The sequence below is a fragment of the Danio aesculapii genome, chromosome 7 (genome assembly GCF_903798145.1).
Source record: "Danio aesculapii chromosome 7, fDanAes4.1, whole genome shotgun sequence".
In the NCBI taxonomy this organism is placed as follows: Eukaryota; Metazoa; Chordata; class Actinopteri; order Cypriniformes; family Danionidae; genus Danio; species Danio aesculapii.
The window spans coordinates 24,413,489-24,438,590 of record NC_079441.1 but is presented as its reverse complement, the minus strand read 5'-3'; the positions used below and the strand labels follow the sequence as shown (position 1 = coordinate 24,438,590).

The 25,102-nt window shown below is 36.4% G+C and overlaps 2 protein-coding genes across 2 annotated transcripts in view; both read right to left on the bottom strand.

Moving 5' to 3' along the window:
• Positions 1 to 950: 950 nt before the first annotated feature.
• pelp1 (proline, glutamate and leucine rich protein 1) lies at positions 951 to 19,880 on the bottom strand. Its single transcript, XM_056461373.1, has 17 exons — positions 19,725 to 19,880; positions 19,342 to 19,406; positions 18,143 to 18,248; positions 17,033 to 17,182; positions 16,210 to 16,281; positions 16,064 to 16,123; positions 15,784 to 15,940; positions 15,441 to 15,573; positions 15,232 to 15,319; positions 14,291 to 14,379; positions 13,653 to 13,766; positions 13,360 to 13,504; positions 11,750 to 11,903; positions 11,612 to 11,667; positions 11,298 to 11,522; positions 3,518 to 5,305; positions 951 to 1,478 (listed from the first exon to the last, which is right to left on the bottom strand). The coding sequence occupies exons 1-17, from the start codon at positions 19,863 to 19,865 to the stop codon at positions 1,386 to 1,388; spliced, it is 3,636 nt and encodes a 1,211-aa protein (XP_056317348.1). The 5' UTR covers positions 19,866 to 19,880; the 3' UTR covers positions 951 to 1,385.
• A 3,417-nt stretch (positions 19,881 to 23,297) lies between these two features.
• arrb2b (arrestin, beta 2b) overlaps positions 23,298 to 25,102 on the bottom strand; it is an 81,480-nt gene continuing 79,675 nt past the window's right edge. The window contains 2 exon segments of the mRNA XM_056462723.1: positions 23,298 to 24,670; positions 24,755 to 24,809. Coding sequence (XP_056318698.1) covers positions 24,577 to 24,670; positions 24,755 to 24,809 — 149 coding nt within the window. The 3' untranslated portion in view covers positions 23,298 to 24,576.

The window sequence follows — 25,102 nt, the reverse complement described above, 5'->3', positions numbered from 1 at the left end:
ACTTTGCTGAATAAAGGAGGTGGAAAGCACAGCATTTTATTTAGATTCATGATTAAAGTTCAGAGATGAAACTTATCTCAGGAGTTTCCCCTAAATGAGACAATGAGAGTAAACATTACCATGAAAATCTTAATAAAGGAATAAACACATTACAGGTACAAACAATTTTACGTTTAAAACACGTGAAGGTCACGTGACCATCAGGAAGAATGCAGCATCTCATTTCTCACAGTATGCGTTCTCTGTTCTTATGGTCTCCAGAGTTTATTCTTTCAGAGTCACTTGGCAAGAACGGTCTCTACAGGAACACGAATCTGTTCTCTGCGTTCCTGGAATTGAGAAACAGCCAAAGACATGTAATGGGTGTGACATACAAAGGAGACATTAAAAACATGCTGTGTTGGTGGGAAAGTGGTTGAGAAACACTTCTTTAATACATATTTAAGATATTTAAACCTCACGCAAACCACCTTTCAGCAAACATTTCAGGCAAACAAACTGCAATAAAGACTGTGCATCAATGTGATGCAACTATTTTTGCAATGGAGAGATTACAAAAATGCTGCATTAAACACGCTGCAAACCACAATTTGTGTAATAATCGATGACTTTCTTTTTCATTCGTGTTTTTTTTAACACTAGATATAGTGAACACTGCACTTCATTTAACCAGATCAACATATTAGATTTCACTAGTGAAATTTAAAAAAGAAAAAAAAAAACATTAAATTTACTGATATGATACCCTAAAACGATTGGGAAGGAAGTCAGAATTCAGGAAGGATACTGAACCAGTTGCAGTCTTGTTTTGAATGTCATCTCAACAGAGTTTCAGCTTGGGAGAACTCAATATCTGTACAGCATTAGGATTTCTTCCAAACTGTGGTCATGATTTCACTTACAAAACTAAAATTTGTAAGATACCAATTTCAACAGAAACCCATGACAAGTGCCATAACCAGTTCACTTTATTGCATGATTGCATATAACACAATGCCAAGTACACGTGTTACATATACAATTGATACTACAAAAAAAAAAAGAAAAGAAAACGATGCCACAAAACAACATTAACCATATTGTCCAAGCTGATAAAAGCACGTTTGAATACTTGAGACTACATAAGTATCATATTTCTATTAAGCTGCCAAAAAGGAAAAACACCACTCATGACTACCAAGAAGGATTATGAACCGTTTTTGTAGTTATATTGGAGAAAAGGTACTTTTTAAACCTGAAATCTTAAAAACTCTTCACTTTGGAGCTTCTCTAGTGCAACTACAGCAGAGTTTGATGGGACACTCTCTGTGAGATCTGACCATGTGTGACCATTCAGGATTAGACTAGGTGACGTGGCGTTTGTTTGTATGACATGTTTGGTCATGTTAGGACTGTGTCTGTGAGGCACCGTGATCATCATCGTCTGGAGGGCAGTCCACAAAGTCAGCCAGCATGGAAGCCATTGCCTCATCATCTATCTGGAGGAAAGATTGAGCAAGACAAGAGAGTGAGTTCACACATTCACACATGATTTATTCATGTTCGAGATATTGGAGCTGGACATCTTCTCAGGTCCTTAATTCAATAGCTGACCCTAATCACTTCTCACTTGAGTTAAATGTACATAATTTTAAAAAGCAAAAAATGAACTGAGACACATCTAAAGAATTTAGACCGGAATCTTACCCAACTGCATTTAGTTGCAAAGACGATTGACACATTCCCGGGTCGGGACGAAATTTCCTGCCACTATCTTTCGGGCCGTGACAAGCATTTTTTTTTCAGTCATTACTTAATTAGCTTAACTGGGTGGAAAGCTATGCCAAAATCAGAAATTTGATACAAATATTTTTGCATAGTCGGCCTAGGCAACACGGGTGGGTTTACAAAGTTGCACAATTGCCAACTCATGACATGAGCAGCAACGCTCTTGCTCCTGCAACCAGCGTTTCCTCCACTGGCACACATTGCATGCACAAGCAGAGTGGACTCTATGCACAGCTAGTGTTTTTCAGCCAATGATGAACTTCCAGTTAAAACTTTGTGACTATTTTTTAATTTAATAAGGTTCCATTTAAAGCATTGATGTTGTAATGTAATTACAATTTGTTCAGTTAAATAGACTTAAACATCAATTTCGATGTTAAAGCATAAAAAGCGACGAAACACCATTCAAATGCAGGCGCCGTCATTAGCTGCAGGCTAGCACAGAAATTGTATTGAAAAAAACTGGGGTAAAAATTGATTTTCATTTTTAAAGACATGACACGGAAAAAAAATAGAATTTAATGCAGTGCTTCTTGTTTGGTCTGATACCCACTTTATATCGAATCTCAGACAGGCAGTGAGAATCGCAGATTTTTTTTAAAGAAATCAGATCTTAAACGTGGCAATTTTTGTATGAGATGACAATTAACCAGAAGCCCTGGGGCTGGCTGACTGAAATTAACAGTCTGCGTGCAAAAACCCCATTGAAGCAGCGCATGCACAGTGCGTATGTAGAGCAGAAACAGTGGATCTCATCCAAGCATTTACTGGGTAAAATAGCAAATTTTTACTGTCATTTAATGTGTTTTGGTCATTATCAATGCACTGTCAATTTAATTGAGAGTGAGCAGCAGCGAAAATAGACTTAGCGCCAAAATGATTGGGGCACTGCTGCTTCAGCTCTGCTCATGCTCCGCACTGACTCGCTGATTCTGAAAGCTGTAATATTTATCTGTTAACATGGATGCCGAAAAAAACCCCACACGTGCTGCTCATGCGTGCGATGGGAAAGACGCATAAAAACGGTGACTTCCACAATGAACAGACACATGTCAAGAAGCAGGCTTGCCATGGCAGAAAAAAAGGATGATAGTCAGCCTTCAATGTGCTCTTTTGTTACGATCCATTCTAAAAAAACAAACAATGCAGTTTACATGCTTCGTCCTTGTTACAATATTAGGATAAATCTAAACTAATTTCTGTAGTTCCAACAAACACATCTGGAAAAAAACAGTCGGGTTTAAATTGGCTCAGGCTCATAATTACATTTAATGTATCGGACCGGGTCGGGCTCGGACACAAGGTGCATGGGCTCGGGTAGGATTGGGTTTTATAATTTGGGCCAGATTTAAGCTCCAATGCTGGCTCCACATTTCTGAATAAACTCAAATGAAAAACCAAGACGAGTGTTTTTGACAACAGCAAATGTGAACTGCTTTTGAACTTAAGGGTGTGTGTCCACCAAAGCTTTCAGCTGAAAAAGCCTTTGAGTACTTGAGCATTTTTGTACTGCTGTGTTTTACTCAGAGTTTAAAATTCTTCAACTGTTGGCACATAAAAAATTCAATGCTTTGCATAAACCACATACTCAGTGCCTCATCACGCAGCTGAATTTATAAATGCAGAGTTCCCATTAGAAATAACACTTAAAAATACTCTAAAGGCTATATTTTGTACTTGTCCCAGCTTGTGAAGGTAGGTGGGTAATGCATTCACAGCCTAAAGGAAGTGACCTTAGATGGACAGATACCTTTTTCTTTTCGGACCCTTGTTCAGAAGACTCTCCCTCCTCACGATCCTCCATTTTCCTCTTTGTTCCTCTTGTCTCTTCATCATCTTTCTCTTCAGTGGTCTCTTTTTCTTCCTCCACTGTCTCAGCTACACTCTCTATTGTCTCCTGTTCAGATGTGGATGGTGCACTCTGATCAGCTTTGTCTTTAGGCTGCAATTCTGGTTCTTGCTTTTGAACCTCGTCCTCCACAATTACTTCCTGACCCTGCTGTGACGGCCCAGCTTCTTCTTCTTTGGCAGGATCTTCTGGCTTCACCTCTTCCTGCTCGCATTCTTTCACTTCAGGTTCGACTGCCTCCACGGTGGTGTCCTCCTCAGGCTCCTCTACATCTCCCCCGATCACAAGAGTCTCTATTTGTTGCTTGTCAATCACAGGTTCGTTTCTCTCAACCGCTCCAATGTTCTCAATTTCCTCCAAGGTCGACTTCTCCTTGATCCTGTCCTCGGCATAGATGCTCCTCACACCCTCCATCTCCTCGATCCCGGGTTCAACTTCTCGTTCTCCCTCAATGCAGAACATTTCTAACCTCTGCTGCTCTTCTGGCTCAATCATGACCTCTGCCTCCTCCTCACCTATTATTGCTCTGCCATCATCTCCCTCCAACGGCTGGATTTCCTCGCTCTCCTCTTCATCCTCATCCTCACCCTCATCGTCTTCATACTCAAATTCCTCTCCCTCAAGGTACTCTTCATCATCTATATAATCGCTGCCTTCCTCCTCCTCCTCATCCTCCAAACCCTCCTCCTCTTCCTCCTCCTCCCCCAATTCATCGTCCTCCTCCAGCTCCTCTTCATCCTCCTCCTCGTCATCCGAGCTGTTGATGTTGATAACATTCTGGTCAACGTCATTTCCTGTAGGCTGCTGTTGAAGCTGACGGCTGGTCTGAGCGATCTGGTTTTGAAGTTGCATCTGCAAAGACAGGCCCAGTGTTGGTGGTTGCCCACCTGGAGAAGTTTGCATTAACATCTGCTGAAGCTGCGGTCCACCTGTTAGCGAATCCGCAAGACCAACGACTGTGGCTGAGAGTGAAGCTGTGGCAGAGTTTAGAGGCGGCACTATAGCCACATGCTGAGCTGTTTGATTTGGTCCAGGAAAGGAGTTAATGTTATTAGCAGGCATAATCTGGTGGGGAATGGAACCAGGCAGCTCATTAGTTGAAGATGTGTCAGCTGATCCAACCTCACCCACCACTGGGGTGGAGGTCTGCAGGCCTCCTACTGTCGATACTGCTGGTTGAGACAACGATTGTGCATTTGCTGCTCCATCTTGCATCTCCATCATCATACCAGCTGGCATGATGACCACGCTATCATCTGAATCGCTCTCCAAAGAGATCTCCACATCTTCTGGCTCTTCTTTGTCATATCGAACAAAAACCTGCCGCTGACCTTCAGGGACTCCGAGGCCTGTCAGTTCTCCGGGTTGGGCGGGGGAGAGCAGCAGGTCACCTGGTGTGCCTGCTGAAGATGACAGAACTTGAGGAGCCAATGGTAGATGGTTCTCCAGAGATCCAAGGAGATTAGCAGGGCCTAAGCCCATGGGATGCCTTGCAGGGAAAGGTGGCCCGGTTGTGGGTCCACCAAGAAGGGTAGGAATAGATAGTGAGGAGTTTTGGCCAGAGGCTAGGACAGGGGCCGATGGGGTTGATTTAAGAGTTAGAGGCGTGAGAGGGAGTGAGATTGAGGGTGTGCGAGGATGAATAAGAGTGTTGCATATGATCAGAGCTTCAGCACAGAATGACGATACCTGTAGGGATTAACAGAGAAAATAACAAAACAGGAAATGTTGAGAGCTACATTGAGCAAGGTCAGAACAAATTTGACTACGCCAACACAGAATGAAAGAGACAACATGATCATTGTTTAAGAAAGAGTAGCACGTAATAAGAAATATATTTGTGTGCCATATCCCAAACACAGTTCTCCAATCATGTACATTTTCTCTGTGATACACAGTTTATCAAAAAAATTAAAAAGTGAAAGTTTATCACATTTAAGCATACAGCAACTTCACAGTTAACACCCTAGTTGTTGAATCAGTACCCTTTAAAGTGAAATTATATCTGCAAGGGAAATACCAAAATTTCAACTAAATTCATTACAGCCAACTGCAATGAGTTCAGTTTGACGGCTCTATGCAATTAAATTAGGATTGTTTTTCTGAAAATGTTTGTGTTCATCTGAAGACAGTCATGTATAGTCATTTAATACGCCACAAGGATGAATAAATGCAAAAATCTTACATTTTAAACTACACTAGCATGCATTAAAGAAGTTTGAAACAACATAATGAATAAATCAAGACAGAATATAACTGAATTTGCCCTTAGCATCAAAAGACAAGCATGACAGATATAAAGAAATGTGATAACTGTGTGATGAAAAACAGACACAGAGGCAGGTCCATGCCAGTGCTACACTCACCTGGCAGTTTCTATTCTAGTTTCAAAATAGGCTAAATTTAGTTTTCAAAGACAATAAAAAACCAGTTTGCCAGGCATAATATTTCATTTTAAACTCTCAATACTTTCCTTTACACCCTTTAAACATGAAAAGCTGTCTCCAGTTACAATCCCCTGCGTCATCTGAAGCAAACAGCCAATACACCACCCTGAATAAGCATTCATAGTGAAAGCATCCAGCCACATAAGAGAGGACAAACATACTGTCTTTGTCAAAACAAAATATCTGTGTACGTCAAACTCTAGATTGACATTTTAAAATATGCTCACATGTTCAGACAGGTATGGTAAATATGATGTTTAATTGATAAAACGGCAAAGGGCTTGGTTTTGCCACAGCTATAGTGATTTTACAAACCTCTGAATTAATACTTATGAATGAAGAAAATTGGTGGCTGAAAACACTTCCACAAAAAGAAAATACTTGAAACAATCTACAATACATTTTAATTAGTTAAAATTAATTGCCTTAGGACCTACATATTGTGAGCCATATTCATTCATTCTAGATTAATCCAGTAAATGTCTACAAATTCTAAAGTAACACTGCAAGTTAACCCGTATCAAATGCTGTAAAAATATTGCTCAGTGTTTGTCAATGGTCTCTAATGCTTAAAGTGAGCCTTAAACACACTCTTATTACAGTATACATTTGCTCAACTCTGTGGCCTTTTTGCAGCACTTATGCTTTTAATAGCACATGATGAACTTGGAGTCACAATAATACTATCTTAAGAATACTGAGACTCTAACAAGTGAAACCACTAGTGTGATGCTCCCTCTGGTGGATAACATTTAGGCAAGTTATTCTGAGTGTGTGCTTGTGTGCATTTAATAAGTTTAGGTATGCATTTTATAAAGATCTACAGTGCTGTAAGTGCAAGAACACTGTTAGATATTCATTAAAAACTAAAATGTTTTTCAAAATAAAGACAAATGGTAATAGCAGGTTTTCAGTGATTGGCCAGCTGAGACTCTGACACTGAAAAAGAGGACAAGCTCAACATGTTTCCAAACCTGTATTTAGCATTGTGATGGGACTGATAAAAGTGCATCTCATTAGCCTTTAAATAGAACATCCTGAAAATGTTTTGGGGTCACTAAATATTGTAAGACAAAGGGGCTGTTCACCTAAAAATGAAAATTGTCAATTTGCTCATCCTCAAACCTATATGTTGTTGATAAAACTATGACAGGATTCAGAAAACAATTAAATCAACACTGTTGGGTTATTAAAAATAACTATCAATATTGGTTAACACAGTAAACGTTTAAAGAAGTGTGAGCTGTGGCGTATTTAGGCATGGGCAATATGGTCTTTGCCCAGGGCAGCATCTTGCTGGCACGGGGAGACGGTGTGAAAAAAAAACAAAAAAACAAGCCCCAGTAAAAGCTTTGAGATACTTTTTTATTTTATGCAAGTGTATTAATTTAAAGTAGTAATCCCAGAATAAAGACCACCTTATGGACATTCACATTTGGCATATTTTGCATGCACAAGTTTGTTATTGTCTATGTGCAACCGAAACAACTGTGGTGAAAGCAAACTGATAGCAGGTTGTGCACTGTAAAACCGGAGTAACTTATGCAGGTGTCGGCATGCAGCGAGCTTTGCAAGTTGACACAACTTAAGTTATAATATGATGATGATTTTATTTTGACTATATGGCTATGAACCAGAAAGGAGAGATGATGAATCAGGGAGGTAATGAATCAGCCATGAGTCGGGTCTAAGACAACAGACAATTACATAAAATATATATATATATATTTTTTTTTATAGAATTGTCTTTAATATTCAAGCAAAAGATGTCTTAAAGATCTCAGCATATAACTCCAGTTGTGTCTACATTTTTTCCAGTTACATTTAGGATTGATTTCTGTTTTTATTAGAATAATACTTGTATAATAATAATAATAATAATAATAATAATTGTATTTATTTCTAAGTACATTTCTAAAAGCAGGTGGTTCGTCCAGGTTGCCATTTAAACTAGAACTGCCACTGACGTGAGGCATGTAGGTTTTCTTCATGACGCATTGTAAATAAAATTAATCATTAAGCCTAGAGACACAATATGAAAATGTTATATTACAAATTGTGTTTATCTGCACAAAATGCATGTGAGCTTGAACTACATGTCAATCAGAAAGTGGGTGAGGTTCTCTAGTTACAGGGGGGAACTTTAAAACAACGGCAACTGAAGCCCCGCAGAAAAAACAAAGCAAAGTTATTTTACAGTATTATCCCCTTCAATATGTGTCTTATTATTTCTATAAATATTTTGGATCCGTTTTTAAAACTATAACCTACATCTTTCTCTATTGTAGACAACAACAATAAAAAACACACATGATACTCTGCATTTCAGTTAATTTATTCAACTGACATTTTTACATTTTACTTCAGCAGCATCACAACAGATGTGGATCAAAAATAGTTTTTTATTTTTTTGTAAAAGGTTCGCAAAAATAAAGTTTCACCAAAACTTAACCAAACAACTGTTAAGTAGTCCATAGCTGAATTAAAATTTGAAGCTAGCATGATTTGGCTGCGTAAACTTAAAATAAAAATAGCCTGAATATTTTTACCACAGTTATAAAACTTAAAGATTAGGTAAAATAGCATTTCTTTCAAAATGATCAGTCGGTGGAGGTAAATAATATAAAGCCGGCCTAATTTAAATATTCTGCTTAAACTTAAAACAAAAACAGCCTGAATATTTTACCATACATGGCTAATAAATCATAGCATAAGGAAGGACAACATATTTTTATTCAAAAAGATTAGTCGGTCTACATGCTCTGATGAAAGCAGAGTACGAAGTTTATTACGAATTAGACCGGTGGTGGGAAAAAACACGCTTAGCAGGTACAGAAGTTGAGGGAACCACTGGGCAAGGGTGCTTAGCCTTGCAAATCGAGACTCATTTACTTTGCACCACAATAAAGGATCCGGGTTTAGAGAGATGCATGACTCCCTGAAGTAGCTTTCGATTTTGGTGTCATCTGGTGAAACATCACTCATGCCGTAGTCCTCGCCAAAAAGAGTATTGAGACATGGCGCTTACATGACAGCTGAAAGTATCACACACCAGACGCGCACATTCGCATGGTATTTAAAATAAAACTATTCAGATGACGCTCTGTGGCGCGGCAGAAACATGAACAGTGTCCCGAGTCGTGGCTGGGCACCGCTGAGTACCCTGATAGAAATCTACGTTTAGAATTCTGAAATGTGTTGTGTGGGCCGTGGCCACGGCGCTTCTGGTGTGTGACCCCCTACACTCGATCTGCGCTCAGGTCTCGTCTCTAGACCGCAACTCCCTGCAGCCATACACAAATCAATTATCAAACTATCGCACAAATACCAGCATAACCAATCAGAGAGAACGAAAGTAATTTAATTTTAGAGCCAATCGATCATTGTTTTCATGCTCAATCGTCGCTGATGCGTTCAATTAATCGATTAGTCAAATAATTGTGCACATCCCTAGTTATGACAACATGAAAAACTCTCCAAGTCTAGTTGTTTCTATTAATATAAGTAATGTGGAGAAATGCATTTAGTTTTGCATTAAATGGGTTAATTTTGACTAGCAACAAGGAGTTCATTGCTGTTCCTAAATCATGTTGCGCTGTGTCTGTCAGATCAGCAGATCGCATTCGCAATACTGGAGTAGAGAGGGTTATTACCTGTTCTTCACACACAAAGTAGGCCTACCTGAAATGATCAATTAGAAAAAGCTCAATAATACATTGAACAGATCCTCAATGCACTGATTTCTTCCCGTTGTGCTGCTCAGTTTTGAAAGTGTCCGCAGATACCGGAGGGCTGCACGCTGTGTCTCAGTGATGCATCAATGCACCGTAAAATTATTCTGTAATATTAAAAGTTTCTGTTCTCTCATCGTTCAGACTGAGTTTATTCTTCTGAAGGAAATACTTTAAGTGCTGCCAATAGTTTGCAAAGCCTGGCTCATTGTGGTCAAAGTAGTTGATTAAATTACTAAAAGTGGAACTGACGGGCACAATATGGATTGTCATTAACAGAAAATGATTTTGCCTAATATAGGCTACTCTGAAACTGTGAATATTTCACTGTAATTTCATTTATATTAATATTTCACTTAACAAACCAGTTTGTGTTTTGATTAGGGTCAATAGTGGTAGCCTATTACAGATTTCAAAGAAAAATCCTAATATTAAAAAAGGAAACATGAGCTGGACCTGGCTGTAGCCTAGTTTAAAGCAAGCATATTTATAGCAAGCATGTGTTATTTTATGTTTTTAGTTAGACTGTGTCATCTATAATATACAGTAGGCTTATAGGTCTGTTATTTTTACTAAAGATTATATATTATTTGAGTTTATCACAAGAACTATAGAAACTATTATGCCTTAAAAAAAGAAATATGGAACAGTATTGGGATCGGATCTATATCGGTTGATACTCAGAATTTTGGTATCAGGATCAGATCTAAAAAAAAATTTTTTAAAAATGTACCGGTGCATCCTAGTTTGGTTACCAACATTCATTAAAATATCTTTTATGTTCCCGACTCATTGCAAGGTTTAATCCTAAAGTTACCAAAAACTGTATCATCTGCATGAATTTTAAGACTTGTGACTCTGTGAGCATTTAAAGCATGCAGTAACAAGTAATTGTATGTATGTAGCTTTAACAAATAGTAATTACATTTATATGATGAAAACTACACCATGTTATTTTACATTTGATTATTCAGCTTCTGTACATTGCTGTTAGACTTCCAGAAAACAGTGAAGCATTGTTTATTCCATTTGTATTTTTATTGTTTGCAATTTATTATATTTTTAATTTATTATATATTTTTAAGATGCACGTTCCTACAAATTCATCACAATCAATGTATTTTTCCCCAAGTATCGCTATTCAAGTCATCTGGTGAAAACATATTTATATCACGATATATACTGCAGAAAAACAAAAATATTGCAAGGTTTCCTGTTTGAATATCATGAAGGCCCAATGAAAATTAGAATTGATTTTATGAATGAAATGATACTCTAATGTCAGTCTGTGCCGCATTGCAAATATTACCTATAAAACATTGTCAAAATTGAGTTACGAATGTTAATTTCTTAATATCTTTTTATTTTAATTGATTCAACATTTTAAATATTAATATTCCATCAACACAAACAACTGATTTTGAAATTGAGCATACTACCAGTGAGCACTACCAGATTAAAATATTCAACCCTAAGCTGTGACCAAGCATGTTACTTTCTCACCTTGATGTTGCGGTCTCTGCGGCCGTGGCTGAAGATGGAGACAGCGCAGGACAGTGGAGGAGGCCAGCGGGGAGAAGGCACCAACACAAGTGCAAGTAACACTCGATAGAGTTCTCGGCGAGGAGAAGGACTGCCATACTGTCCACTAATAGCCCCGACCTCCTGCACACAGTGAGCCTGCTGCTGCAGACGCACACACAGAGGAACCACCAGGTCTTGGATTCTCTGTCAGAGGAGAAAAACAACATTAAACACCACACTTTTAGCACAGTACATCAAAACCTGAACAACAAAATAAACTGTAATAAACAAACCTTATGCAGTTCTTCTTTCAGCAAAGTGCCACTGGTCAAAACGATCTGTCTCAATGCTGTAAAGGAAATCGCTCTTCATTAACAAATAATGCTTTATTCTAACACATCTTGAAATATTGTAATGCACCGAGCACTCACCCCGAAGAGCAGCGACGCACGTGTCTTGATTTGCGAGCACATCTCCTTTCCTCTGTATTGACAATCCTTCACCTATTCCTTTAGCTCGACGAGGACCAGACTTGCCAGCAGAGCCAATCAGGTCAGTCATTGATGACTGTTGCACAGAACGAAGCTGGACAGAAAAGATTGAACAATTGAAATGTAAGGCTATGTTTTAAACTTATTAACACTCACCAAAACTCATGAATACATATATTAAATATCAGAACTGAAATCAGGGTTCCCACTCCAAAACAAATGTCTAAAGTGAAAGACTCTCAAAGACTTATTTTCATGACCTATAATGAATCTGAAAACAGGCAGCTGTTGTGTTGAATAGCCCCTCCAGAATTTTGTGATTCTGCAATCACTAAATTTATCACAAAGGCAAAAATATCAAAAGAAATTAAGTAAAATATATTTAAAAAAAAAATCAAAATAGTGATTTTTGTTTAAAGGAGCTTGCAGGTTTCAAGCAGATTTGGCCAGACAAGACACTGTTCAAATTCTTGCCATGCCATCTGCACTGTTTTATATTGAATAACATTATATTCTGATCGAGAGTGAAGGTATTGCATCACATATTGCGACTTTTGCACGTGCAAGTTCTTGGGCAAGGTGCGCAAGCGGCTCACGTATCGCAGATTTGACGCATTTACCATTTGAGCGTTTACAGTTTCCACAAGTGCAGACATGGTATGCGTTTTATGACTATGATCACAGGTATCCAGTTTTCTTCATAATGTCTTCTTTTGTGTTTAAAAGAACACCAAAAAAAAGAGAAAGAGGTTTGGAACAAGTGAAGATGCTTTAGGGCGAACTATCTCTTTAAATATTTTGAATTTGTCAAGCTGCTGTGTTAAACCCATTGCAATGTTTTTCAGTGGATATAAATTACTGAAAGAGCTTCAGTTGATTTTGTACTTTGTATACATTTTAAAAAACCTTCAAAATAATTAGTAATCTGATTACTTTTTACATGAAATAATTAGTGATATCAAATTAGAATTTTCCAGTAGTAATCAGTAATTTGTAATCTATCACTTTAAGTAACTAACCAAACACTGATTCTTATATTAAAGGCAAAACACTGATAAAAACATTTAGATAATTGGAAAGTAAAACATTTTAAATGACAAACAAAATACCTGAAATTACATGACTAGAATCAACAAAAATATTAAATCCCCTAACTTTTAATGTCTAGAATAGATTTTTAAAATTCCATGATATAATTAAATTCCATGACCTGTGAGAACCCAGTTAAAGGGACAGATTATTCATCATATTTCAACCATTGTGCATCCATATGGAATTTGTATTTTCTTTGATTTGAAGCCAGTAATTTCCATGGTATTTTTTGTTGCTACACTGGAAGTCAATGGCTATCAGTTTCCAGAACTCCTCAAAATATTTACTTTTGTGTCCAAATGATGAATTACAATGGTTTGCAACCACTTGTGTTGGGGGCAAAAGATGACAATTTTAATGCTTTTTAACTATTCCTTCAAGCTGCAAAAACATGGAGAAGGACAATATGTAATTGCTACTTCCTTGAGATTATTGCATTGCCAACATTTTTAGCTCACCTTGACTGCTTCTGATCCTGGTGTCACGTCACCCATCAGGTGAGTGAACAGTAACTCTGTGTGTGAAGGGCTTCCCTGAAGCAGAGCGGCTCCTCCTACTCTTACCCACAGTTCTATGAGGCGGTACACTGCCACTCGCACTGCACTAAGGATGAGCACAACAACATATCAATCTACAGTTAACATAAACAAATAGTAAACTGTCTGGTCTGACTACTTCTGATCAGATGACCAGAAATGAAAAAGTCTGTTATACACAGTACTTTCAGCCATCATCCGTGTTTGTGTAGTACCTGTATGCTCTCTGCTGGCCAAGACTGGCCTCAGGCAGAGGCGTCCATGCAGACAAAGACTGAGAGAAAAGCCTTGTGAGCACACTGCTATACTGGACCAGTCCACCACCAACACTAGACCAACAACCAGAAATCAAACAAATAACACAATTCATGTAACAGTAAACATGCAGCTGGAGCTTTTCATGTTACAGTTTTATATGCTACAACAAAACACTTTAAAATATGAGATGCATGCAGAAGTGTTGAGTCCCTACACTAATTGTTTAGATGGCAGGTGTTAGTGTATATCAACATAACCACATTATTTTGCAGATAAGTCTGTCCTTGAGAAAAAAAAACTAAATCTTACAAAAGAAAACCTGCTTTTAGGTGGTTAAAATTTGTAACATCAAGAAAAAAAAACTTAGGAATAAATAAAACATAACAAATATACAATAGTCAACATGTCAACAAAACTGCCATAAAACCAGAACAGGTGTTGTTTAATTGATGTATGTTAATGTAGATTAAATGTTATGATCCACTTCAAATGTTGACTACTGCATAAAATGAATAGCAAGTTGTATACACAAAGAATAGTCTATGAAAAGTGGCTATTTAGATAGCAGAATGAATGTGAGTGCATGTGTGCTTACGCTTTGATGAGGGCAGAGAGCAACTCCAGAGTGTCATTGTGTATTGAGGGTAAAACCAACAGCTTCTGACATCCATCACCTGTTGGACTCTAAACGAAACCCCTCAGGTTAACATCTTCAAGTTCAGGTTGCTTTATTGACATGACATTTAGTACAGTATTACCAAAGCAATTTATATATTTATAAACTATGTAATATATCAACATCAAATTAATAACATACAGCAAATTAGAAATTTTTATAATTTTAATAATTATAATAAAACGTGTAGATTATTTATATAAAGGAAAATGAGTTGATTGACCATTTCTAACGATGTGCATATATTTTACAGCCAGTTTAGATGTCATTGCATCCTCTCCGGGTATACAGTAAAATTTTATTTAATCATTTAGACTTAAGAATCTATTATTTACTTTTTCTCTGCAGTGAAGCCAAGTAAAAAGTAGTCTTGAATAAAAGAGAAATGCAAAACTGCATACAAGCTTTAGAAAGTAAAAGCAAAAGTCGACTACCAGACTCTTTAGGAGATTTATAAAAACACTGGCTGCACGCATTAAGCCTCAAAATGGTGCATTATGTGGGTCTCTGCAGACCAGGTGAGACTGTCTGAGGAAGTGTTGTTGACAGTTCTCGCGTGCACACACAATGAGCAGTACAAAATGTGTAGAGCGAGACACTTTTTCTCCAAAAGCGACCTACAATTAAGGAGGAATTCTGCGATTCTACAAGAAGAGTCAAAACACATAAGTGCTGATTATACAAAGCAACTGTTTGTGCTCAGATAATTTAGTGCTAGAGTAAGGAGGGGGAGATTAGATTTAATATTTTATCTAAAAGTTTCCATCAAACATCACAAAATGTAGACTGAATTGTGTGAATTAAAAGATCAACTTAAAAGAACAGAAAGATACAAACAGTATAGAGAGTTGAAGTCTTACAATGCTCTTTGTGTTGACGGCCAGAGCTCGACACACCAAATTAAGCACATGTTGGACAGGGAGACGGACTGAAGATGCAGGATCAACACTAAAACAGAGAAGTAAATGACACAAGATCTCAAAAACCCTTATTACAAATGACAAAAGTCTTAAAAAAAATATATACCTTTCAAATAACATCAACATAGTCGTACGACATAAGTACTTACCTAAGTGTGTGTTTTATAGCCAGAGTAACGGCCTTGTAGCGATGTTGGAGCTGAAGGATCAGAAGTGGATCTACATCATCCAGAGGGGGGAAAGGCAGCTCCACACCAGGACCCTCATACTGCACTGTCCCTTCTGAAAGAAAAACACAGGAAAAACAAACAAGAGAAATATAAATTTTCACTAAATACAACAAAGATACTCAAAAAGCATAGTATGCATATCCTTGAGGGTTGTAAGTTCGATTTGCTGGGAAAAACAAGAACTAATGATTTGTGTTTGGATAACAGCATATGTAAAATGTGTAAACGCAAATGAAAACATGCATTCAAAACACTTACATACCCGTTTCTGCACCATGATACAGCTGTCCCAGTATGTTATTGGCTGATGCTAGAAGGCAGTGCAGCTGATTGGTCCAGCCCTCAGCCCTGCGCCCACCTCCACCTCGCTCCAACACTCCACCCAGACAGGGCAATCGGCCATAACACTCACAAGCCACCTACAAAAATAACAATAATGAGACAAAAAGCCAAAACGTGATTCATTTGTTTTCAACAGTCAACTAATCTACATTAGACTTTCATTCACAGTGTAACACACTAAACTACTAGAAGTAACTGACCTCTTGTACTTTTGGATTATCTGAGTCCATCTTTGAGAGGAAATATGCTCCAAGCTTTTCCTGCAAGAGAAAATGATCAGCTTTATCAGATACTAAATATCTACCTATGAAAAATATATATTATGTATTTGTATGGAAGTACTGACCCGCAGAGATCCGCAAGCTCGTGGGTAGTAGGTCATACACGCCATCATTCCCTTCATAGCAGCTAGGTGGCACTATGAGAAAAAGTTTGTGGCAAAATTTATTTTAGCACAATAACTTTACCCATATAGATAAAAATGTTTGGTAACATGTTAACCAAAGAAACATTTAATAGCATTTAAAGTCACATGATCACATGATTCTTCACAAATCATTTTTAAAAAAATGCAGATTTTTTTGCTCAAAGATACTTATTATAATCAATGCTGAAAACAGCTTCTTAATATTTTTGTTAAAAAAAGTGATATTTTTCAGGAATTTTTGATGAATAGTTGGTTAGAAAAAAAAAACATTAGTGTGAAATAACCTTCTGCAAATTTATAAATGTCTTTGTTTTTGGTTAATGCAAATGTATTCTTAGTGAACAAAAGCATCACAATCAGTGACTCAAACTTTTGAACAGCAGTAACTACAAAATGTTTCAACAAGTAAACCAGCTCAGAAGGAACTATTAGTATTTTCAAAAATCCATAGGAAATACTGACAATACTATAGAAATTATTTGGTTTGATTTAAAAGCACATTTAGGCCCCATTTAAACTTGGTATTAAGATGCGTTTTTTTCAGTCACAAGGGCATGACTACAAATTCAGATGCAAATGAGGTCTAATACAGAAAGCTGCTGTTCCCTATGTTGTTTTCTGTTGTCTCTTTTTATGTTCAAATGTAAATTTCACAAACTTATTTACAAAAAAAAAAAAAATCAGAAAAAGCCATACATACTGTACACCATAATAATAATAAAAATAAACATGACATTATTACCTCTGATTTAAGACTGAGCAGTGAGGTCAGGATGCCCAGGATGGAGTTGAGTCCCACCTCTCTGGCCAGCTCCGGCAGCTGAGACGAGTACTGTAACAAGTCCTGCAGAACATTCACAGCCAGCTGCACGGTCGGGAGAGGAGCCTGCGACTGTGTGTTTGAGGAACAGCAGATGCATCACAGATCAACAGAGTGTTTTCATGATGCACCTCATCAACTGGTCATATTAGAGGCGCAGAATGCAAGCAATGCACCTAAACTGAATAAACTCCCATATTTTGCTGATTACTGTAGCTGAAAATTATTTATTCTTGTCATGTTTTAGGCTGTACTAATTGGTTGCACAGGGGGAAAAAATATATGTATAAATAGATATGCGTGTGTGTGTACATACATATATAAACATACATACATATATAAACATACATGCATATATACACATACATATATATATATATATATATATATATATATATACATATACACATACACATACATATATATATATATATATATATATACACATACACATACATATACATATATATATATATATATATATATATATATATATATACATATACACATATATATATATATATATACATATACACATACATATACATATACACATACATATATATATATATATATATATATATATATGTATATATATATATATATATATATATATATATATATATATATATATATATATATATATGTATGTGTATATGTATATGTATGTGTATATGTATATATATATATATATATATATATATATATGTGTATATGTATATATATATATATATATATATATATATATATATATATGTATGTGTATGTGTATATATATATATATATATATATATATGTATGTGTATGTGTATATGTATATATATATATATATATATATATATATGTATGTGTATATGTATATATATATATATATATATATATATATATATGTATGTGTATATATACACATACATATATATATATATATATATATATATATATATATATATATATATATATATATATATATATATAAGGAATGAGCAAGCATAGGAACCAGAACTAATCAAATGTTTTGAAGCTATCTCTCACCTGGATGATCTGCTGCAGTGTTCGTAGCCATGACAGGCAATGCTGCTGAAACACTTCACTGGAACTGTCCTTCACCAGCACAGACAGAAGACACAGGCCCTCAAACCTAAAACACATGTAAATGAGTCTATAGTAAAATAGCGATGAAACAGAATCTGCGATGGAGCCCTGTTTATTAAAAAAACATGCACAGGTGAATCATTCTTATTATGGTAAAGAAATGTAAAGACTTCAGTGTTTTGCAGAATGTTACAGTAGTTTTAAATAACATCTTTTAAAGACTTATTGTTTGCAGTTTAACTGTACGAGTATTAATGAGAGTTTCGAGTTTATTGCCATATCAGCTTCAATGACAATTTCATGAGAAAAACATAAACAACATGACCACTCTATAATAATACGTTTTTTAAACAATAAAAAGTCACCAATAATAAAAATACACAACATAAAAAAAAGTTTCTAAAGATTTACTTTTGATATAGATTCTACCATTTCACATTCACATTTTTAAAAAGTCTCACCAGAATAATTTTGATGACAACAATAAAAATATAACACTGCATGACTATTAAAGTGTACCCACATAAGAAATCACTGTAGGTGGGTTAAAGTTAGGTTCATGACTATTTTTAATCATAGTAGAACATAGTATTTTATAATGATTATACGTATATAGCCACAAAAATGAAAAATAAAGAGCTAATGGATTATTTTGGTTAATAATTGTAGGCCACAATAGAGATCTTAGTGTCTTACGACATTACATCTAATTTCCAATCATTTAGTAGGTTCACTTATCCATACTAACATATCAGTCAACACATCCAGAAAATTGAGAATGCAATAACATGAAACAAAGAATTTTTTGTAAATTAACTGACCACATTTAAAACTGAAATAAAATGTTTTCAACCCTTGTGTGGTCTTAGAACTAAACCTCTAAAAAACTATTTGAGTCCCTAAATCTATTTTGCATGAGACAACACTTCATATTCTCAAACTCTGTGAATGTCTAGGTTTTCCCTCATCTGAATTTAAGATATAAAAAAAAAAAACATTACTTAGCTTTTTTCAGTCAACAGCAGACTAAATGTCTCAGTAGGGTTTAATCAAGAAGGATGCTTTTAACGGTTTATGAAAATGCAGGAGAACTGGCCTGGGAAGATCCTGAGTGCAGAACTAAATTTTTGACAGCTCACCTGGTTTTACTGGACCCGAGCCGTGCATTACTGAGACCCACCAGACCACCCACAGCTCCAGAGCTCTGAAATACACAGTCAATATAAACAAATGAAGGTCTGTTTTCCAAGGTAAACTGAAAGGTGCACAATAGGGTACGAATAGACATTAAACATACACTAAAATAACAATAAATATTTTGACGGAAACTTATTTACTCAACAAATGGCCACATTAGTTATTAAAAAGATATCTATACAACGCTTTATATTTACACTGGCTTTGTTTACACAGCAAGCGTGCGACGCGACGCCACCAAATGTCGCCTTCGTTTAAATGAAAGGAGCGCACAGTTCCTCGCGTCGCGCGCTGCCAGAGCAGACAAAAACGGCCCCCGTCTTACCTGAGTCCCAACCGCTGCATGCTCACGGTAGTTTGCTAGAAGAGCGGGTAGAAATTCAGGTCTCTCCTCCTTTAAAACGGACACCAGCCCTTCCGTTAAACGAGTAATGTTGGGGCCATGCAGCCAGCTCGTTGAAGCCATCTTAGCGCCCCAGTGTGACGCGCAAATCCCGCGACCAGTGTACAGTTAGGTTGACGTCAACATGTCGCGTCAGCGTCGAACCAGTTTGTTTGTTTGTATGTAGATGATCACGCCTATGCTAATTATGGATGTTTTGTAAACAAATTAACCGTTGGTTTACTACTTAACGTTAAATAAAGTATAGAGACATGTTTATTGTAGTTATTCAAAAAAGTAACCACAAAAATTTGCACATAATACATAAAAAGCCAAGTAGACGTAAAGTACTATCACATAGTTAATAGTATAATTACTATTTTCTTTATGGGTATACTACACTTCTATTACAGTAAAACAATGGTTATTCTTCGTAAGTATCACCAAAATGCTGAACAAAAGGAAACAACTAGTTTTTAAATAACTTTTTATCATTAAAACGTTTAAAATAGACTTAAAATGTTATTTTGAAGAATTAGATTTTTTTGTAACCATACAGTAGTAGTTGTAGAATCACTTCAGTATGTTTTAGTATCTCTTTTGGTAATGAGTTTGTTCATTAAAAGGAAGCTTTTAAACTGACAGGCTCAAGTTTGGACACTGGATTTGTTTATTAAAGACCATGTAAATCTTGTAATCCTAAGGTTGACTGGAATTGACTCGCAATGAAATCTTCAGGCATTTGAAACTGATGGGCCAGTTTGGAAATTATTTAATAAACATCCCATTTTAGGCCACCAAATAACTGATTTTCTGAACTGCTTATAGTTATTACTTTATTAATACCTCAAATAAAATAAAAAAACACAATAATTAAACGCTTCTAAACATTTGACTGGCAACTATTCAACGTTAATTTTACCAGTACGAAATAACTTTAAAATAATCGTTTCAAGAATCTTACAGGAGCATGTTGTTTTCTATCTGCAAAGAAGGTATACATTAAGAGCATGCAGTTAGGACACATCATTACAGTAGTTCAACATCCATCCATCCCTAGTTGCTTTTTTCTTTTTGAGAACAATTGTTTTTATTATTTCGGTTTTTGTTTAATATAGAAAGTATAGAGCACATTACTATATCGTAAAACAACCCCGAATCCCCACCCAGGTAGACTTGTTCAATAATAACAGAAGTTAAAAGACTGCTGTTAAAATAAAAAAAAAAAAAAAAATCTCTAGTTGCTTCTTGAATAAATACAGTTTACAAGCTAAGAATTCACTATTGGACAGAAAAGCAAACGTGAGCTAAAAGGCATTATTTTCTTAAAAAATAAAGTGAAAATCAATCAATATTTAATTGAATATATTTAAATGTCACTTTTATAATTAGATCCAAATGATCTTTGTAAGCTGGTTTAAAACAGTCATTGCTCACTAGTTGCACATTGCAGGTGGATTTTAATGAAACTCCACATAATGTGCTTGACACACAGTGATGTATTTTATAATCAAGATGTTATTTGTGAAATAATAAAAAATATTGAATCATTGAGTTTTCCACATTAATATAGACACGTCAGTAAAAAGAGTTTCATCTGAATAAATTTAGCATATTACAAATGAACGAGTAGAAATAGACACTTGTACGACAGCCTGCATGAAATTTTAAATATCGTACAGCACATTATGCAAATGACTTCCCTGACAGTGCAGAATTGAAGAAATCAATCAGCTTTTAGCCTAGAGAGGAAACCGATCCAGAAACCTCAACATCCTCCTCAAATCTGATTTCATTAGATGCTCTGTACTTGCAGTAATATGCTCTGTATTAATAGCTTTGCTAAATGGGTCAAAGACAAGACGCCCAATTTTGGAATATGCATCAAGTTAGATATTAAAATTATTTTATATACACAAAAATATGTTTGTAAAATTATGTCAAAATATGGCTGAAATAATGTTTCCATCATCATACTTGTTTGGACATGTACTGTTTAAAATATATAAGAGTAAGTGATCACACTGAATTTTAAATTATGAAACACAGTTGAAGGATATTGGCAAAGTATGAATAAAAAAATATTAAACTATTTTGGGGATCCAGTTTAATATTTTAATACGTTTCGAATATTTTTTGCTGTAAATATGCTTGACAAGATTATTTTTAAGAAGAAAAGTTGTTGTTAAACTGAAAGAAAATTTAGTGGGTGTTGTCTTTAAATATGTGTATGTGTGTGTGTGTGTGTGTGTGTGTGTGTGTGTGTGTGTGTGCGTGTAATATACACTCACCAGCCACTTTATTAGGTACACCTGTCCAACTGCTCGTTAATGTAAATTAACATCAGCCTATCACATGGCAGCACCTCAATGCATTTAGGCCTGTAGACATGGTCAAGACGATCTGCTGCAGTTCAAACTGAGCATCAGAATGGAGAAGAAAGTTGATTTAAGTGACTTTGAACGTGGCATGGTTTTTGGTGCCAGATGGGCTGGTCTGAGTATTTCAGAAACTGCTGAACTACTGGGATTTTCACGCACAACCATCTCTAGGGTTTACAGAGAATGGTGCGAAAAAGAGAAAATATCCAGTGAGCGGCAGTTCTGTGGGTGCAAATGCCTGGTTGATGCAAGAGGTCAGAGGAGAATCATTACAACAGAGGTGTGCAGAAGAGCATCTCTCACAAGACGTCAAACCTTGAGGTGGATGTGCTACAGCAGCAGAAGACCACACCGGGTACCACTCCTGTCAGCTAAGAACAGCAAACTGAGGCTACAATTCGCACAGGCTCACCAAAAATGGACAATAGAATATTGAAAAAACATTGCCTGGTCTGATGAGTCTTGATTTCTGCTGCAACATTCGGATGGTAGGGTCAGAATTTGCCATCAACAACATGAAAGCATAGATCCATCCTGCCTTGTATCAATGGTTAAGGCTGGTGGTGTAATGGTGTGGGGGATATTTGCTTGGCACACTTTGGGCCCATTAGTACCAATTATCAATGCCACAGCCAAATATTGTAGACCAGTTTCTTGAACATGACAATGAGTTCACTTTACTAAAGTGGCCAGTGTGTGTGTGTGTGAGATATATATATAAATAGTTTTTTTTTTTAACTACAAATTCGAATGTATACAAAAATACAAGTTTTTATGCTTGAAAACCACTTTTTACTACTGACCCATGTACTGTTTAAGCAGGAGATTGTGTTATTCATCTCTTATGTTCATACATTAAAATAAAATGTCATTTAAATTGTAAAAAAAAAATGTAAAAATAACCATTGTTTGGCTCCTAAACTAAACCATTGAAGAAATGCATTATACCTGTAAAACTCGATTTATGTGTATGTTTAGTATGACTGCACTGATGACCCCTAAATAAATCAATGCAAAACCTTTCCATTCAAAACATCCGATATAGCAAGGCAGAAAGAATGACAGACAACACCTTTTTTCAACTTATAAGCACACAGAAGTTGAAATGTAAAGCAAGTATGCACAACTAGCATGATTATATGGGTGCTTTATACAAAGCAATCCTTTATTTTCAAGATAGCTTTTTGTCCTTCAACGGGAGCTCCACTTTGTTCACTGCAAAATGTTACTTCCTTGTACACATTGTAACATTAGTACATTTGCCATTGTTCAGTAGTAAACTATGCAGAATGTCATAGGAAAGGGCTGATCCTGGGAGAACGAGATTAAAAAGTCAAAAAAGTCCTGGAAATCATGCTTGTATAAATGCGATTATTTTTTTTTTTTTAAATACCATCATCAAAATATTTCTGGCAGTCCAATGATTACATCGACAGCTTCTGTGATAGAACTGAAACGTGGAATGAGCATGTGATTTCCAACCCAGATGAGCGGAGCTTAACTTACAAGCAACATTGTAAAATCATCACATTTTGGCAAATAAAGTTTGGCAGGCACAAAGAATGAGGAATTACATTGTGTGTGTGTGTGTGTGTGTGTGTGTGGCACATACCGAGCCTGTCCCTGTCCTCTTCTTGTATCTACAAGCTAATTTCACACTGAAGACTTGTAGCAGTGTTTACATATCCTACAACTTCGACATGTGGAATAGAGGCTAAAATGTACAATAAGAAACCAGATGCTTGTGTCCCGATGCGCTACTCTTCCACTAAAAAAAATGCCACAACCTTATTTATCGGAGTATTGCGTGCACTACGAGTGCACAGAAAAGTGTTACTACGCGTTTTTCTGTATGATATGTATACGCTTTACATAACTATAACATAAAAAGCTACCGAGCAGGTATGGAGGGATTGGATTACAGTTCTAGCAAAAGTGGAATCAAATTAACACCAAACTTAAGTTCCCTATGGTGTCCGTGAACAGTGTATGTACTGTACAATGAAATAACATAGAACATATATCATAATTACATAGCTAATAATGCCCACTCGATATATAAGTGGGAATATGATGACAGGAAAACCAAAAGGAAAACGAATAAAATCCCCTGAATCAATGGACCCCTTTGTCCAACGACAAAAACATCAGTTTCCTTCTCCCTCAAACTCTCTATCGGACAAACAAGCACCCCAGTGAAGCGGTTCGCATGACCAGAGAAACAGAGGTCGATTAAAAGCACCTCAAGGATGCTGAAAACGCTGTGAAAGGGAACCAAAAGACAAAAGGAGGAAGGGAGGACAGAAAGAAAGTATCAGTAAGAGCTCCACTATATCAAATGGGCGCAGTGGAGCAGAGGTATGAGTACTGGCAGGTTGGCACCCCTGATGGCCGTCCATACAGCCTCCGGCCCGTTAGCAGAAGTGGTCGTCCTCTTCGTCTTTCATTCCCTTCAGCCTGAGCCGTGCAAAGTCCTCAAACACAAAGTCATCATCCTGCGAGAAGTTACTGGAGATAGAGAGAAAAGGGAGTAAAAACATACGCATACGACACGAATTTCATATCGTGAAAGAGAAATCCCAGCCAACTCACTTTGTTTCAAACTCGATGAGGTTTGCATCCACTGGGACGTCGCTCTCTGGCACAGCTGTGGGGGACAGCGGCAAGTTCTGTTAAAACTCTATCTATATTATCAAAACTCATTTATACATAATTAAAAAGGTGACATGAAGTGAATCAAATGTGTCATGTTCACACGTAGCATGAGTGAAGTCTGATTTTGAGTGTTTAATATGGCCTTACAGCATGGCAACTTAAAAACCTGCACGATTCATACTGCCCTAAAATGATTTTAGGATGGTAAGTAAGGGTGGGAGTCCTCAAAATATGATATTATCACAATACAAAATTATTGAGATTTTAAATATAGTATAATGTTCT